This window comes from Crotalus tigris, unplaced genomic scaffold (genome assembly GCF_016545835.1).
Source record: "Crotalus tigris isolate CLP2741 ecotype Arizona unplaced genomic scaffold, ASM1654583v1 scf7180000024382.2542628, whole genome shotgun sequence".
Classification (NCBI taxonomy): Eukaryota; Metazoa; Chordata; class Lepidosauria; order Squamata; family Viperidae; genus Crotalus; species Crotalus tigris.
The window spans coordinates 1,474,159-1,489,628 of NW_024100552.1; the positions used below are offsets into that span (position 1 = coordinate 1,474,159).

The following is a 15,470-nucleotide window of genomic DNA, read 5'->3' on the forward strand; positions in this document are numbered from 1 at the left end:
TGCCCCCGTGCATGTGCAAATGGGCTGCTAGTGCCTGCATAGCAGTGCTAGCCCATAGGTTAGGGACCCCTGCTTTAAATATTGCTGATGCAAGAGTCACTCCTGTGCTTTCCAGATTCCTGCCGCCCTTTTATAGCTACATCTAATTAGTTACATCTAAATGTTACATGATAGCAACTGCTTGTAGGGTGTGGAATTATTTGTGGGGCTGAGCAATTACAGATTCTATCTGCTACTATAAAGAATATATTAGCTTTCAAAGTATTGTGTTCAGGACTCTAGAAATTTATATAGTGAAATTCAGAATACTTGAAACAAATGGTTTGTTTCAAGTGATTTCATGGATGGAATCAAGATATTAGCAGCTCCAACTGCTTTCCAGGGATCACTTCGTTCTACCTAAAGATGTAAGTGGGAGAAATCAACAGTATTTTAAATGACAATGTAATCACAGAGTCATTTGGTTGTCCAAAAATATATATATTTAAAAATATGGTAGGTATCTGGTGAAACAATTACGTCTTATGAGGCCCTAATGATCTGATTCTTGTATAACCTCATGAGATTGTGGCATTCTCGCCTGGAATTCTCCAGATGTTGCTAATTTGGGATTCACAGACACCATCTATGTCTCCTGCAGGTAGTTTGGCACCTACGAATGTAGCATTGCCAATTCTTTTTCTATGAAATGAGTGAGGCTTTTTTGTTTCTGATTTATAGCTGTTATTTAAATTTTATACATATACATATAGTTTTTTATGAGACTAAAAAACTATAGCTTTTTAACCATCCTTAGTAGATAAGGGAAATGTAAATGAACTAACCAGCTTTTCCAAATCCACACTACAGTACGGATGTTCCATGCACAAAAAAATCTAGGCATAGAACAGCTGGCTTTGGGAGACCTGTGTCCAACCCAAAACATGCATATTTCAGATTATATCATCTGCATATGGAATGAAAAAGACAAGATAAGGATTTTCGTTGGTGACAGCACCTGCAAACTTCAGTCCTGGCAGTAGTTTTGTGGGAGGAAAAAGAGGAAAGCAAGATCAGGAGGTGGGCAGGCCATTGCCAGACAGAGGAGGTGTAAAAGCACTCCAGGATCCTTATGAGTACAGCTCAAACTGTAACCCTAAACAACCAAAATGTTTCAGGTTTTGTTTCTGTCAAACAGCAGCTGATCAGAAACTGTTTGGTAGAACTTCCAAAATGCAATTATCTGTTTGGGGTTAAAAAATACAAAATTATTTTCCAATTTATATACAGTACCCCCTGACATGCTTTAAAGTTCTCGGAAACAACTTAGTTCACCTTGTGGTCTGACTACATATATCTTTTATTCTGATCCATCTCTTCTTACCCCTCTGCTCAGGAAGCATTGTAGAACTTCACAGAAACCAATACATTGGAGCAATTTAGCCAATAATTAGTACTTAATGAATAATATATTTTATGCCCCCTCTATGCAAACAGAGGAAAAGCAAAATACCTGCAATTCTGTTTGAAAGAAGAACTTCTGTGGGCATTGTGTACAATCGTAGATCTTGTCTTCTTGCCCATGGGCTGAAAAAATATGTTGCTGCAATTTGTTGGCTTGAACAAATACTGGAAACATCAAAAAGGAAAATGTGAACTTTTTGTTAGTTCATTTTATTACATTGAAAGACTTTTTTCGGTGAACATTTCCTCATTACTCCCAGCAATTGCAAAGGGTACAATTATCAAAGAACCCTATAATTTCTGATTACACTGTTGCTATAATAGGCACCAGCCATGATTATTCAGCTGAACATTCAAGTCTTAATTTTCTTTTCTATTCTTTGTAAAGAACTATGCTTATATGTCTGGTAAAAACATAATCAAATAAGACTTAAATCACAAACAGTTAGAAGTGTACTTTTCCCATTTTACCACAACAATTTAAAATTAAACCATACTCCACTAAAACTCAACATTAAAAATCTTGCTACTTAAAAATTTGGAAGCAACAGATTCTAAAGCCTGTTTTGTGTATTTGCCTAAGTAGCCGATTCTATCCTGTATTGAAATGTGTTAATGTATTGAAACAATTCTGTACAGAAATGATTAATGTTAAAAATTATATCCCACAGCTATATTTGGGCAATATCTATAAATGTGAAACAGAACTACAGGTAAATTCTCTTTGGATACTTTAAGATCAACGTTGAGCACACACTGAATGCAAAGGTTTCAATAATATAAACACGTTCAATTTTAATGACTACAAACAAGGCCCTAAGACTGTGTAACAGTTTACCTAGGAGACATAGTATTAATAATTAAATTGTATATGCCAGAGGCAGTGTTTGGGTTGGCAGCACTGACTTCTGATGGATGCCTGGTGCACTGTGACCTAAAAAAAGTTTGCATATACAATATTAATTTGTATAGGCAGAGTAAGGATTTATTAAAGATGCTGGCATTTAACTTTGACTCCATTCCTAATCATTAAAATAATTCTAATTGAATGCCAACAACAAAGAAAGAATTAGAACAGGGTTCTTATGAGTCATACATTTTAATCACATTTTTCATTACATTAAAATTATTGGATTCCATTTTCCATATAAAATTTATATTGGTGATTCTCAGTTCTTGTTAATATTCTGCACATTGTATAAATTTAATAGCATATTACTCCTAAAACATCATTGTCTATCATTAATGTGCTGTATCTATTTACCCCATCAGCAAAAAAATGTTTTCATTTTCAACATACATATTGGAATAAGAGTTTCAATACTTTGAACACATTTTATAAAGCCTCTAGCTGAAATGTTGTTTTTGTTGTTATTTGGGAAATCTATTCATGGAAAGAAACAGAAATAGAATTGTTTTTCTAATGTTTTATTACACAGCCAAAACTTACGCTTTAAAATCACAAATGGTATTAAAAGTTGCCTACAATACACTTTAGGTATAAATATAGTATATAAATTCAACATTAATGACTTCTGTCTACATGTAGAAAAATGTGGAAAACGAAACAAAAACTCAACTATGGGAATTACCAAACCAGCATGGCTGACAGGCACACTGTTGAAAACAAAACTAGCTTCAAACATTATTAGAGCAACCTGTGTGTTGAAAAGTAACTAAATGTTATAATACAGAGGAAAAATGTTTAACTAGTAAGTAGGAGGCAATAATTAGAAATAACAGCAAGGCTTGCCTCTGTTTTATTGGGGAAAGTGCTGCCAAAGAACAAGAAATAACATTTTGAGGTTTTCTTTTCAGTGTAGAAATAATAATCCTGAAATGCATCCTATTGATGATACACAGCTGTGCAGACTGCTGACTTTACCCTTAGAAAACAGATCCTGCATCTAGACACTATATTTAAACTGTAAAGTTCAATGGCATTACTGCTATTAGAAATAAAATGTTTCTATGCAGCTCTTAAATGGTTAGATTTCCAATTATAGTTTTAAGTTATGCTTCATCCAGAAAGTCTCTGTTTCACACTGTGCAAGAGGCCTTCTCTTAAAGAAAGTGGATCTGTAAAAAGCTGACAGATGTGGTTTCTTTCACTAGAATGATATGTGATTGAGTCCCTATCCTGATAGCACTGGATATTGTAGGGAAAAAAAATAGCATGGGATTAGTTTAGTTATAGAAAGAAAAGTAGTAGATGATTTGCTGTTGGGTAGGCTGAAATTAATCTAAAGGTAAGGCAATTTGGAGGATGTAGTAGATTTAGATCGAAAGGGTAGTATATACTCATGATTCACTGAATAAAGTCACAAATGCATGCTTATCACTGAGTAACAGCAGCATGCATTATATAATGATTAAGCAGGAAAGATTTTCATATATTTTAAAAGAGTGACTCAGCTGCAAGTCATTATACTGACTGCTCATAATGAATCAACATGCAAGCTGTATGGGCACAGAGAGCCATGTGTTGTTTGTGTTGCATTTAGATGTATTTGATTAACATACTTTAGTCTGGTGTAGGAATTCACACACTATGCGTTGACAGTGTCTTTTTGATTTCAGCATGGTAGTTTATGATAGTGGTACAATGATCATTTAATTGACAATCAATAGGATCATGTTTTAGAGCACTATGTCCAATCTTTTGGCTTGCCTGGGCTGCACTAAATGAAGAGAATTGTCTTGGGCCACATATAAAATATATAATATAGTTAATGTTTACTACTTTGGAGGCAAGAATTACTAACTTTCCAGGGCCGCATGTGGCCCATGGGTCATAGGTTGGACATCCCTGTCTTAGAGTATTTCACTGATGTCACTGATGGTAATAAAAGATAGGATAAGAATCCACTTGCACATAGATGTACTTTACTTCATTCCTAATTTCTGCAAAAATAGTCACACATTTATTTCAGTAACAAACATCATCAATTTTGGTGGGGAAAATACCAGTGCCATGCATAGCCCAAATATAGTCATACTCAACATGTGTAGCCTATTTTTTATTTCTGTACGTATTTATTTATATCCTGCCTTTATTATTTTGAAAAATAATTCAAGGCAGCTAACATACCTAATTCTCCTTTCTCCTCCTATTTTCCTCACGACAACCCTAGCCAAGTTACACTAGAACAGTGGTCCCCAACCTTTATGGCTCCATGGACCACCAGCAGCGGCATTGGCAATGTGGGGAAGGGGATAGTTTCATGCATGCATCCTAGCTCCTGAGCATGTGCAAATGAAGCTTTGCGCACTTACCTGCCCCTTGCACAGTCTGGTTCCCAAAGGGCTGAGAATCATTATCAGGTTGCAGACTGGGAGTTGGAGACCCCTACATTAGACCAAACTTGTTTATTTTTTTCAGCTGAGAATATCAGGTTCTTTTCCCAATATTGTATCATATACTGCTTTTAAAAGTCTTATTTTAAAAACAGATATTAAAGTAAATACTGGCTTCCAAGAAAAACCAGTAATAAGGTTGAAAGTTACTAAGATTTGGGCAAGAAAAGGTAAAGTAAGACTATTTTCAATTAAGAGCTTCCTGCTGTTAATATGAAAAACTGTTTATTTTCTCCATATTTTCGGTAAGTAATAAACAGTCTTGGTAGTTTATCAGTATTTCAAGGATGACTATAATCCAGAAATATAATAGTAATACCCTAGTTCTCTCTCTAACGCTATGTATTCCAATGAAAAAAACTGTATAAAGCCAGCCAAAGATATCACATGTAGGAATGCAGTTATGGAGGAAGAAATCCCATCCCCATTCTCCCTCAATACTTTGAATAAGCAGAAAACCTGTTACACAGCACGAGGATCCCATCTCTGAGTCCCATCCTACAAATTAGATAAATATATATTTTGTGAGAGAGGAATGTTGGAAAGATAGAATCCCGATTTCAATAGTGTGGCATAAATGATATCACTGAAGAATATAGATGAGTCAATTAAAGCCAAGGTGCACAATGAATGAGTCCTATCAGAGTCTCACCTGTAAAGCAGACTGGACACTTGAAGGTTCCTCCCATTCCTTCAAAACTGTGCTCTATTAGATGGCACTGGAGTTTGGCAGGAGAATCAAATGTCTGGTTGCACAACTTGCATTCATGGTTTAGTCCTTCATCTGATGGGGTAAAATTGGAGAAAATGTATTATTATTGGTTACACTTGCCCTCTAATGTTTTGTCAAAAAATACAGGACACTTTGCAAGAGAATAAAGCAATCATAAATGATAAATATCACTTATTAAACAACTTTTCAAGAAGTGCCCCAAAGCAATCCTTTCTTTCTCTTCCAAATCTGTTGCTATTAAAACATTTGCTTGCTAGCAAGAATTAGAAGTAAGTGCAGCTAGATTTAATAATATAAATGTAATTGAACACAACTGGTAATACAAAAGTGTGCACATGCATCCAGTTTTAATTAATTAGATAATTAGATTTAATTAATTAGATAATTATCTTGGTGCCCTTGATTTGGCTGTAGAATTTATTCTGCACCAAAGTCTACAGTAGAATAAGAGTGGATATTACAGTTTTGTTTTGGCAGCAATCACTCTATGTACAGGTTAGGTGAATAAGAGCTACCAAGTATTTGATGCTACAAAAGTGAAGAAAACTCAAATATTTCTACTATCTATATACAACTATAATGCTCATGTTTATCTGTTTGTTTGTTTACATCCTCAAGTTATCCTGAACAGAGCATTATACCACAACAATTTCTGAATCAAGGTTATCTAACATCTGCTAACTTAAAGAATGCATTAAAAAATCTGGGACCCACTAATCTTGTGGAATGAAAATTGTTCGTATCAGTTTATTTGCAAAGTTGTGGCAAATAGTAATGGGATCCTGATTTTTGATGCTCCCGCCAATTTCCCACAAGCAAAATCAACAGGGAAGCAGGGAGGAAGTCAGAAGTCACTCCTTTCCCACTGCTTTTGTGCCCACCCTTGGTTATTCTGTGTATCAGTTTAGGTAAATAAACATTGACTTATTATTGAAGTTTGTTTGCCACTACAATTATTGTTTTTATTTATGATACATATTCTTTTTAGAGCATCACAGGACCATCCAGCATTGGGGTAAAAAAATATATATGGTCAGCCTAAATTTAATGTTCATTCTGGTCACATCAGATTGTACTACCTATCTTTCAAAGGATGACCCAATGAGAATCCAACTAGTTGTCTAGTTTTTCTTAAATCTGATGGGCTACAAAACTATCATGCAGAAAGTTCCTATAAAGTTCCTATAAAGCAGCGGTTCTCAACCTTTGTGTGACGGCGCCCCCATGCATGCACCCCATGCACGGTGCGCATGCACGGCGGCGCCCCCATGTGCAGCACGCATGCACGGCGCCCCCATGCACAGCGCGCATGCGCGACGCCGCCCCGAGGGGGAAAAATGGCGGATCACGTTGTTTGGCGACCCCTGTAAAATGGTCATTCGACCCCAAATAGGGTCGCGACCCATAGGTTGAGAACCGCTGCTATAAAGCAAGAAGCAAGTGTTCAGGTATCTTTCCTTTCCTATCTTATTTTTGTATTGTTTCATTATAAACTTTCCTCTATGACAGATGTTATAACTTCATCCATGCAACTTCTTGTCAGCTGCATAGACCGTGATTGTACTGGGTGTGAAAGAGTTTGTAGATTCTATTTTTATTTAGATGTTACCACATATCATACTAATGTTTACTTTTGATAAGTATTAAGGTTTCTCCTTTTTAAAAACTTGCATGGGACAACAGATCTTTGTCCTGAACATGAAAGCCTGCATTATCTTTGAACTGGCTTTCTCCTCCCCTTATTAGCAACCATCTTACTGAGAGTCTCAGAGGTCCTTCATTTTTCCCCCAGATAGAGGCATTCCAAGTACTACCAAATTGATCCTAAAACCTCCCCCCTCTCAGCTGCAGGCCCTTGGTGACCTTTCCCCCTCCCTGTTCATCCTAGGTTAGTCTTTCTTTTCAGCAATGTTGCAAGCTCCTTTTCTTCCACCATGGGAACAGTGATCGGTTGTCCTACTTAGAAACAGTTGCTAGGTAAAATGCAACCTCCAGCTCTTTTGTACAGGGTTCAATTCCCTCACCCTATCTTAGAAAAGGTCCTCCTCTACTGTATATCACTATTGTGTTATATCTACAGTTTGGTTTGACAGGTACATAATATTAGCCAGTTAATAATAAAAACACATGCACACTCACAAAACAACTGCACCTAGTACAACACTCTGGTGTATTTTAAGATAACAACTAAATTGTCCCACCATGTGTAAAGTAACACAGCCTTCCATGACTGACTCCCAAGAAATGATGAAAAGATAGGAGGCAACAATTATTTGCTGCCTGACAAACTAAAACCAAGAAAAGTGATTAGATTCTTGATGTTTTGGCTCACAATGATTGGGATTTATCCTTAATACAAAGAAGCATAATTAACGTAAAATTAATGCTGTCTGCTGCACCAGCTCCCTTATTCCTAACATTATCAGAGATGGTTTAGCTAAAAGAACTACACAACTACGGTATATATGTGTAAAAATCCTGCCGATGTGTAATATTTTTAGCCAGTGAGAGCAATTCTATTAGCAGTCAAAGAACAGATTTGTCTCTTTGATCAGAAATTGTAACTTTCTGCAGAAAGGAAGACTACTCCTAAGTCAGAAATAGGCAACTCTGAAAATTTTTATGTGTGTGTGACCAAAAAAACTAACTTTTTCTTTCTCCAGGCATTAATCTAGTGCAGTTGGGGGTGTAAAATCTCTCCCACTGATCAGGAAGTAAATCCCACTAAATAAATACAGTTTACCTTTGGAATAAACATTTGCAGTGGAGTATTTTAGAAAGTTTAGTTGCATCAACATATTCATGAAATCCAAAACAGAAGTGGTATGTGAAAGGCTGGACTTTCTTTTGGTTACCTGAATTTGAACATGATTTCAAAATATACTTCCTAGCTGAGAAAAAGAAATGTGCTATGCATGCTGAATGCAGTGCATTCCTTGGTAACTCATATCCCCATAAAGCCACTGATTTTTTTTAAAATCTAAACGTTAATTCTTGATCAAGCCAAACATCTGATTCTGGTCTCCAAGAACAGTTATCACTAGCTATTTTGGAAGATGTCAGAATTATCCAAATGGTTACATTATTCACAAACGTTTATGTTTGAATATACCAAACTATTCCCTCACGGCATAAGCAACATTATGCAAAAACAAAACAAAAGAAAACAAATAACAACAAAACAGAAAGGGAGTAAGTCATGAAATATGAAAAAAGGAAAAGAAAAGCAGCTTAGATAAATCTAGTTTATACCAACACCATTCACTATTCTCTGTACCTTATTATTTTTTACAACAAAGTTGGCAGAAGCAAACATTTGTATACAACAATATACAATGTTTATTTCTTTCAACAAATATTTATTCCTTACAAAAGGCTACCATGCTACTCACTATATTCTTTCAATATTTCTATATCTTAAAATTTCTACATTTTCCCATTTTTGGTATGTTCTATGGCATTTGCATATTTGTAGGGAGGAAAATCTCTCTTAAATTAGTCTGTGAATTGGGAGGGGGGAATCCCACTTAGACGGCTATGTGAATTATATCAGGTATTATAGTATATTATTTATTATTTATTTAATTTGTTAAATTTATTTTCTGTTTATCTCACACAGAGGTTGATCTGGGAGGCTTATTATTCACAGACCAGTGGGACCCCCTTTCCAAATATTTGGGTGGATGCATTTTAATGAAGAAAAGAAAAAAGGAATCTCAATTTTAGATCTATCGAAGAGAACATAAGCAATGGCAACTTCCAAAATATTTGCCAAATGCAAAACATCTACATAGAGTGGTTTAAAGCAAACGTAAGACTGACAAAATTATTACCCATGAAATTATATATTCCTCACAAAAAGTACTACCAGCCTGCCTGTGAAAAAAACAGGCACTTTATGGGGACTGTTTTTTCAAATTTGCTACCATGAATCGCACATTCAAATTTTATATTTCAGTTATGTTTTGAAGTCCAATGTACACATGATTTTTTTTAATGGAAGCTCCAAGATAATTTTCCAGTTAATATATGGTTTTATGCCTAAAAAAAGACATTGTAAGTATAAAAGTAATACCTAATATTAAGTCTGAATAGGAGAATTCACGAGAAAATAAACAAGTTGACCAGGAAAAGAAGAATATTGTCCAGGTTTACTTCTCTCTTCTCCTGTTTTTCAGTTTTGGGGCAACCCATTAAAACAATATCTTCATATTTATGGTGATGCTGAAAAAAACCCAGCAAATAGCCATGACTAAAAATATGTTTGAATTCTGGCTTCCACTAACATTGTTGGAGATAAAATTGAATGTCGAACCTTGCAGGATGCTATTGATTTCTATGGTTATGAGGCCAAAAACATTATAGCTGCACTACATGGACAGTTTAGAAGAGGTTTATTCTCCTTCTCCTCCTCCTCAATATTATAAAATAGACTCTTCCAGACTGATGCCTTTAAGATGTTTTGAGACTACAATTAATCTGTAAGGTGCTTATTAATTGAAAACTGCTCTAGAGATATAATGGGAGGTGCTGTGGCCTATAAGATATTATGTGAACTATAAAAAATGTATCATTTGTGTTAGGGCTATTAGTTAAGATTATTTATGCTTTTAAGGTCCTTTTTTCCCTGACTTTTTGTATTCCACTACATGTATTGGTAAATCCCTTTCAGAAGCATTCCTGTAGAATTGATGATCATTTGTCACTAAACACTTTATGGATTGGTAATAGTGACATGACAGTAATAACTCTGAAGTATGGATGGCCTAGAGAAGGTTGACTATATCATTGTCTCAAAATGTCCCAATTTTCAATCATGTTAGTATTTAATTTTGAAACACCAATTTTACATTGATACATCTTGGTGCTTTTTGTAGCTATAAAACTGGAAAACACCAAATGATAACTGCCCAGGAAACCTTAATATTTGAACCCTTAATGTAGAAATACTGAACATCATATCAAAAATAAACAGACATAAAAAGGCTACTTTGAGAATTTACAGTTGTGACAAATTTGAAGTGAAGTGCCAGAACATCATTTCAAGAGGTTATTCTCCCCTCATACATCCACTTCAAATTACTTTTTCCCAACAAATTTACAAGGAAAAAAATTTCAAAAGCACTGAAGAGCTTTAAAAAAAAATCAATCAGAATAATCTAATCTTTAGAAAGATGGTAAATGATAGTAATTGGAAAATACTGTCTGACTCATTCATGAAAGTGAGATTTAGAGTCAATTGATTTAATAACCATTAAAATATTCTATGAAAGATTTAATAGATTGGCAGAGCCCTGTTTTTATTAGGACTTATAGGTATGATTTAATATAATTTATAAGTAATTACCTCTAGGGTTTAAGTTACAAATTAGATATCTACCAACTACTCTAGACCTGATTCACACAATGGTTTTCCCCATCATAAACACAGTTGTTTTTTGAAGTTGCCTCAAGGAAGATGTCCAAGTGAAGAACATTCTTAAGTAGAAGTTGTATCAAGCTGTCAAAATGACAGATCATCAGCATCAGCATCTCATCATCTATTTTCATAATAATGTGCATTGTTGGAGCACATGCTGACTGAGAAATCTACACACGAAAACTGCTGTTTTCCAAATAAAATGCTGCATTATACTACTAGGGTAAAAGTAGCATTTACTATGCAAATATAGAGTCTCTTCCAGTTGCTGTGCCTAGTATTATATTTCCAAGAGTTGTGGTAGAGTGGGAGTAAGGCCCCTTGTGATGAGTCTCTAATGGAAAAAAAATAAGATGAAATAATGAGCACAAAGAAGCTCCTATCCACACGGTCATAATTAGACAGTGGTAGCTCAAGTAGATTTCTAACTCCTTGCTACTCCTTCTATCCTAACTGAACAATAAGGCTACTCAGCAATGTTTTAGCCATGTCACTTATCAAGTTTACTTTGCTTACTGCTAACAACTGATTGCTGTCAATCCATTTAGTGAGAGCCTATTTCACTCTTATTAAGGCAAAACAGCTTAAGTATTTAACTACTTTTTGCATGACAATGTCCTTTAGCTGCTTTTTATTTTATTGATACCACATGAGATATAGATAGTTGCAAAGGGAAAGCCTATGTATGCTGTTCTATTATCATCCAATCTAAATAGTTACGGTTTAAACCATGATTCCCTTCTCATTGGAATCAAACTGTCTGTTGGTTGTTTGCCAGAATGCCAAATGTGTTAACTTAATCTTCTTTTGGTTTTCCCCAATTCACCCAGCTGGGCAATACAATTCTTTTAAAAGATCTAATATAGAAATTAACAAAGACTGAAAACTTCCAACATACGCTCATTGTTCTTTGATTGTAATAGGCCTTCTGTCATTTACAATTTCTCAAGTATCATTATAATAAATAAACAAATAAAGATGAAGAAACCAAACTGAAACAATTCATGATATAGCAGTAAGGAAATGGAAATGCAAAAATCAAATGTACAGCTGGGAATTGCAGAGGGAAATGTTTACAGTACTTCAGGAATCTGCTACTGCAAAATTGTAGACAAAATCTTGTAGGTTTGTTGGACGCAGTGCAAAGTAGTAATAACTGCAAAGAAATATTGGAGAACTTTCACCCCTCTCTTCAACGTACAGAAGGTAAAATGTGCTAGATAACTTAAGGAATTAAAATAGTTCTGCAAAAACTGCATAAAGCTAGCATATCAAAACTACTACTATAGTCTATAGCATATATACTGCTACAGACTATAAACTACGGTAATACTGTAATGAGAAAAAGGATCTCCCTGAATACAGAAGCTGGGCCATTACATTCTACTTTCATATACAAAGACTTCTTTCTCTAACATAAGAGAAACATTTTCACATTTATGCTTTATTACAGCAGTCTGAAAATCACACAACATATACATTTTCTGTACATTCATCTCTGAACTAATAAGAACATAAAGAACTATAACGATGCTTCTTCTGGGCCAACAGATCTGTACAAACCAACATTGCCTATTCTGACTGTGAGAGATTTTGAGACAGAGATGTCACTTGAACTACATTCTAACTGGAGACATCAGGAATCAAATATGAGAACTTCTGCAAGCAAGCCATATACTGCATCACTGAGCTGTGGCCTTTTCCCAAGAAATGCCATGCTGAGGCATACAAATGTTAATTCTAGTCTAGCATTCTGTCCTCTTAACGGCAGAGAGAAGATGTCATAGGGAACATCTTGTAGGGAATCATCTTGATTGTAGTTGTTCTGGGTAGACAAAAATATCTTTAGAGGGGAAATTGGACTAGCATTGCAAAACTATACTATTCTGCTTCTATTATGTTTTATGGAATATAATGGAAATGATTTTAAAAACTGGTTAAATTTTGTGCTGATTAGAATCTTACGATTTCTGCTCCTCTCTCTCTTTAAAAAAAGTTCTGATAATTTAAGTGCAATAAATAGAAAGTTCTTTTTTATCAGTTCTATTAAAGCTGGGCTTATAGATGTACCTAGACAAATGCCTGGGGCAGCAAATGTGGGTGGTAGCAGTTTTGCTTTGGCAGCAGATGGAACGGACTATATCTTATACTTAACTATTTTGAAACCTTAAATGACAAAAGGAAGGGATGCTCAAAGAAATAAGAAATTGTTGCTCCAGAGAACAGGGATGAGAAAAGTTGTGGAAAGGGGCAGGAGAAGATTCTAAGACTCTCAGATTTGTACATGTTACCACAGTATAGCAGATGATTGGCAGCTGTTGTGGAAAATAGTCCCAAGTTTGTTCAGAGAAACTGAAGAGATGATCTTAAAATTTTCTAGCTCTATGCACAACATAAGACTGTTCCAAATTGCTACCATCTCTAGGTAAATGGTTTATCCAGTGGCGTAGAAGCAGATGAACAGCGCCATGGGAAAATGTTCTGGTTACATCAATAACTGTTATATATTCCCAGTATCTCAGCCTCTTTTGTGAATACTGGCCAGCTATTTTTCTGGTTCAAGGTAAAAAATAATTTGCAGTAGTCTGACTGTGGTTAAAGTTGCCATCAATATGCATCCATGCTGGTGTGGATGGAGGGCTCAATTAAATAAAAAGGACGGAACACCTAGAGAAGTCCTATTCTATACACCCATTTAGGGTCTCCCTTCTGACTACATAACCATGTTTGCATGCCATGGATGACTGGAAAAATCATCATTAACCTCAAGAAAGCCTGATGCTATTTGTGACTGAATTTTCTTATTTACTTGACCCTTAATGAAGTGACACATTCGTGAAAAACTGGCAATTTGAAGTAATTAGTTTGTGAAAATTAAGTCTGCCAGCTATCTAGGGCAACAAGTAGATTAGGGAAAGTCTGTCTTGGGAAGCAAATTTCTCAAAATAAAAATAAAAATAAAAAAAATGAAAAAGTAAAAAAAAAAGTTCTATCATTTGTCAAGGTCAAAAAGATTAACAAAAATGTAGAAACTGAACATACTGAGCACTAGTATGTATTTTTTTTTATAAACCAATACATTTTATACAAGGGAAATGAAGAAAACACATCAGTACTAAATGTGTGTCCTGCTCTTACTGCATTAGTTTTAGGCTGCCATGAGCTCACATGGAATTAGCAGGACATTTAATGAAATGGATGGATAGATGGATGGATGGATAAATGCCTCTGCTTGATATTGTTTGGGCTCTGAAGCAAAGGAGGCCTGATTAGCATTTGGATTGGAGACTACCCAAGCTATGGCCTAGACCAGTGCACTGATAAATATTCCAGAATGTTGCTATGGAAGATACTTCCATAATGTTTCTAATCAAAATGCATAAACATGCCAATGAGGAGCCAAGACTCAAAGGAGATATACATAAAATGATTCTTTCTCCTTACTGATTGGTTCCCATGTAACATGAGTAATATTGGTGCTTTTGGATTATGGGCTTTATGGATCTCTAAAAAAGAGAAAGTGTTACTATGCAAAGTACCCAATCATTCAGAAGATCCTGATGATTTTGGATTTTGAATACTATTGCTGCAACTTGAAACTATTCTTTCAGGGCTGAAAGCCTCATTTAAAATATGAGGCAGGGTTTAGATCTTATACTGATAAGATACTAGATTACAAGGAGAATTAATATAAATTAATACATTAATATATTAAATTAATAAATACATTAATACAAATTTAAATATAATTCTTTTTCCAAACATCTTAGATATCATTGTTGTATGATATGTTCATAATTATCTATAACAATTATTTGGCTGATTCACAGAACTGCAAAACCTAAGTGTGGGTAGGTATTGCCCCATGTTCCAGTTTCTAATTGTGAGCTTAGACACCTTAACCTCTCTTTCTCTTCAAAATAACACTTCCTTCTTCTGCCGTTCTATATAATACACAGAACTACAATGAAATGAGCAATCAAAAACTACATACTGTATATCTGTGTTAATTAATAAAGTTACATTAATTTTCATGGAAAAGGTAAGTTACTCAAAATCAAAACACTTTGGCTTATTTTAAAGCATCAGTTCTCTTAATTTTGAAAGCAATTCTTTGTTGTTTTGTCAACTATAAATTTGTTTTAAAATTGGTCAACTTGCAAGATATAGCTTTCTCTAATTGTTTGAGGTTAAATACCTACTAGTATTGCCCACCTGTCTGGGAATTCTGGAACTGGTGGAAGTACTGGTATATCTACCATCGAGTTCTACACAGAAAAAACACAAATTGGTAAAATTGAAAAAAGATACTTTATGGAAACTTCATGCAGCATAAAGAAAACACTACCTGTTGTCAGATCTAGGGGAAACACTTTCTAAGACTGATCCATGTAGTTAGTTAATTCCATATTACAGTGGATCAGCCATGTGAACTGCGTACAACACATTCTTCTCCCTGTCAAGAAATGTTTCTTGAGGAGACACAAGAAAAGGCTACTTAGCTGCCTGCAGAAGACA

The 15,470-nt window shown here is 35.0% G+C and overlaps 1 protein-coding gene across 8 annotated transcripts in view; it reads right to left on the reverse strand.

Annotated features, from left to right (window-relative positions):
• Nucleotides 1-15,470, reverse strand: part of ZNF521 (zinc finger protein 521) — a 292,154-nt gene that overhangs the window by 31,808 nt on the left and 244,876 nt on the right. For 4 of the 8 annotated variants that reach the window (XM_039328616.1, XM_039328610.1, XM_039328611.1 and 1 more), the window contains 3 exons: nt 15,155-15,220; nt 5,453-5,584; nt 1,493-1,608 (listed from right to left, as the gene is read on the reverse strand). In XM_039328616.1, coding sequence (XP_039184550.1) covers nt 1,493-1,608; nt 5,453-5,584; nt 15,155-15,220 — 314 coding nt within the window. Of the gene's footprint in view, nt 1-1,492; nt 1,609-5,452; nt 5,585-9,731; nt 9,758-15,154; nt 15,221-15,470 lie in introns of those variants that run through there. The other 4 variants (XM_039328617.1, XM_039328614.1, XR_005554885.1 and 1 more) reach the window with 3 other exon arrangements.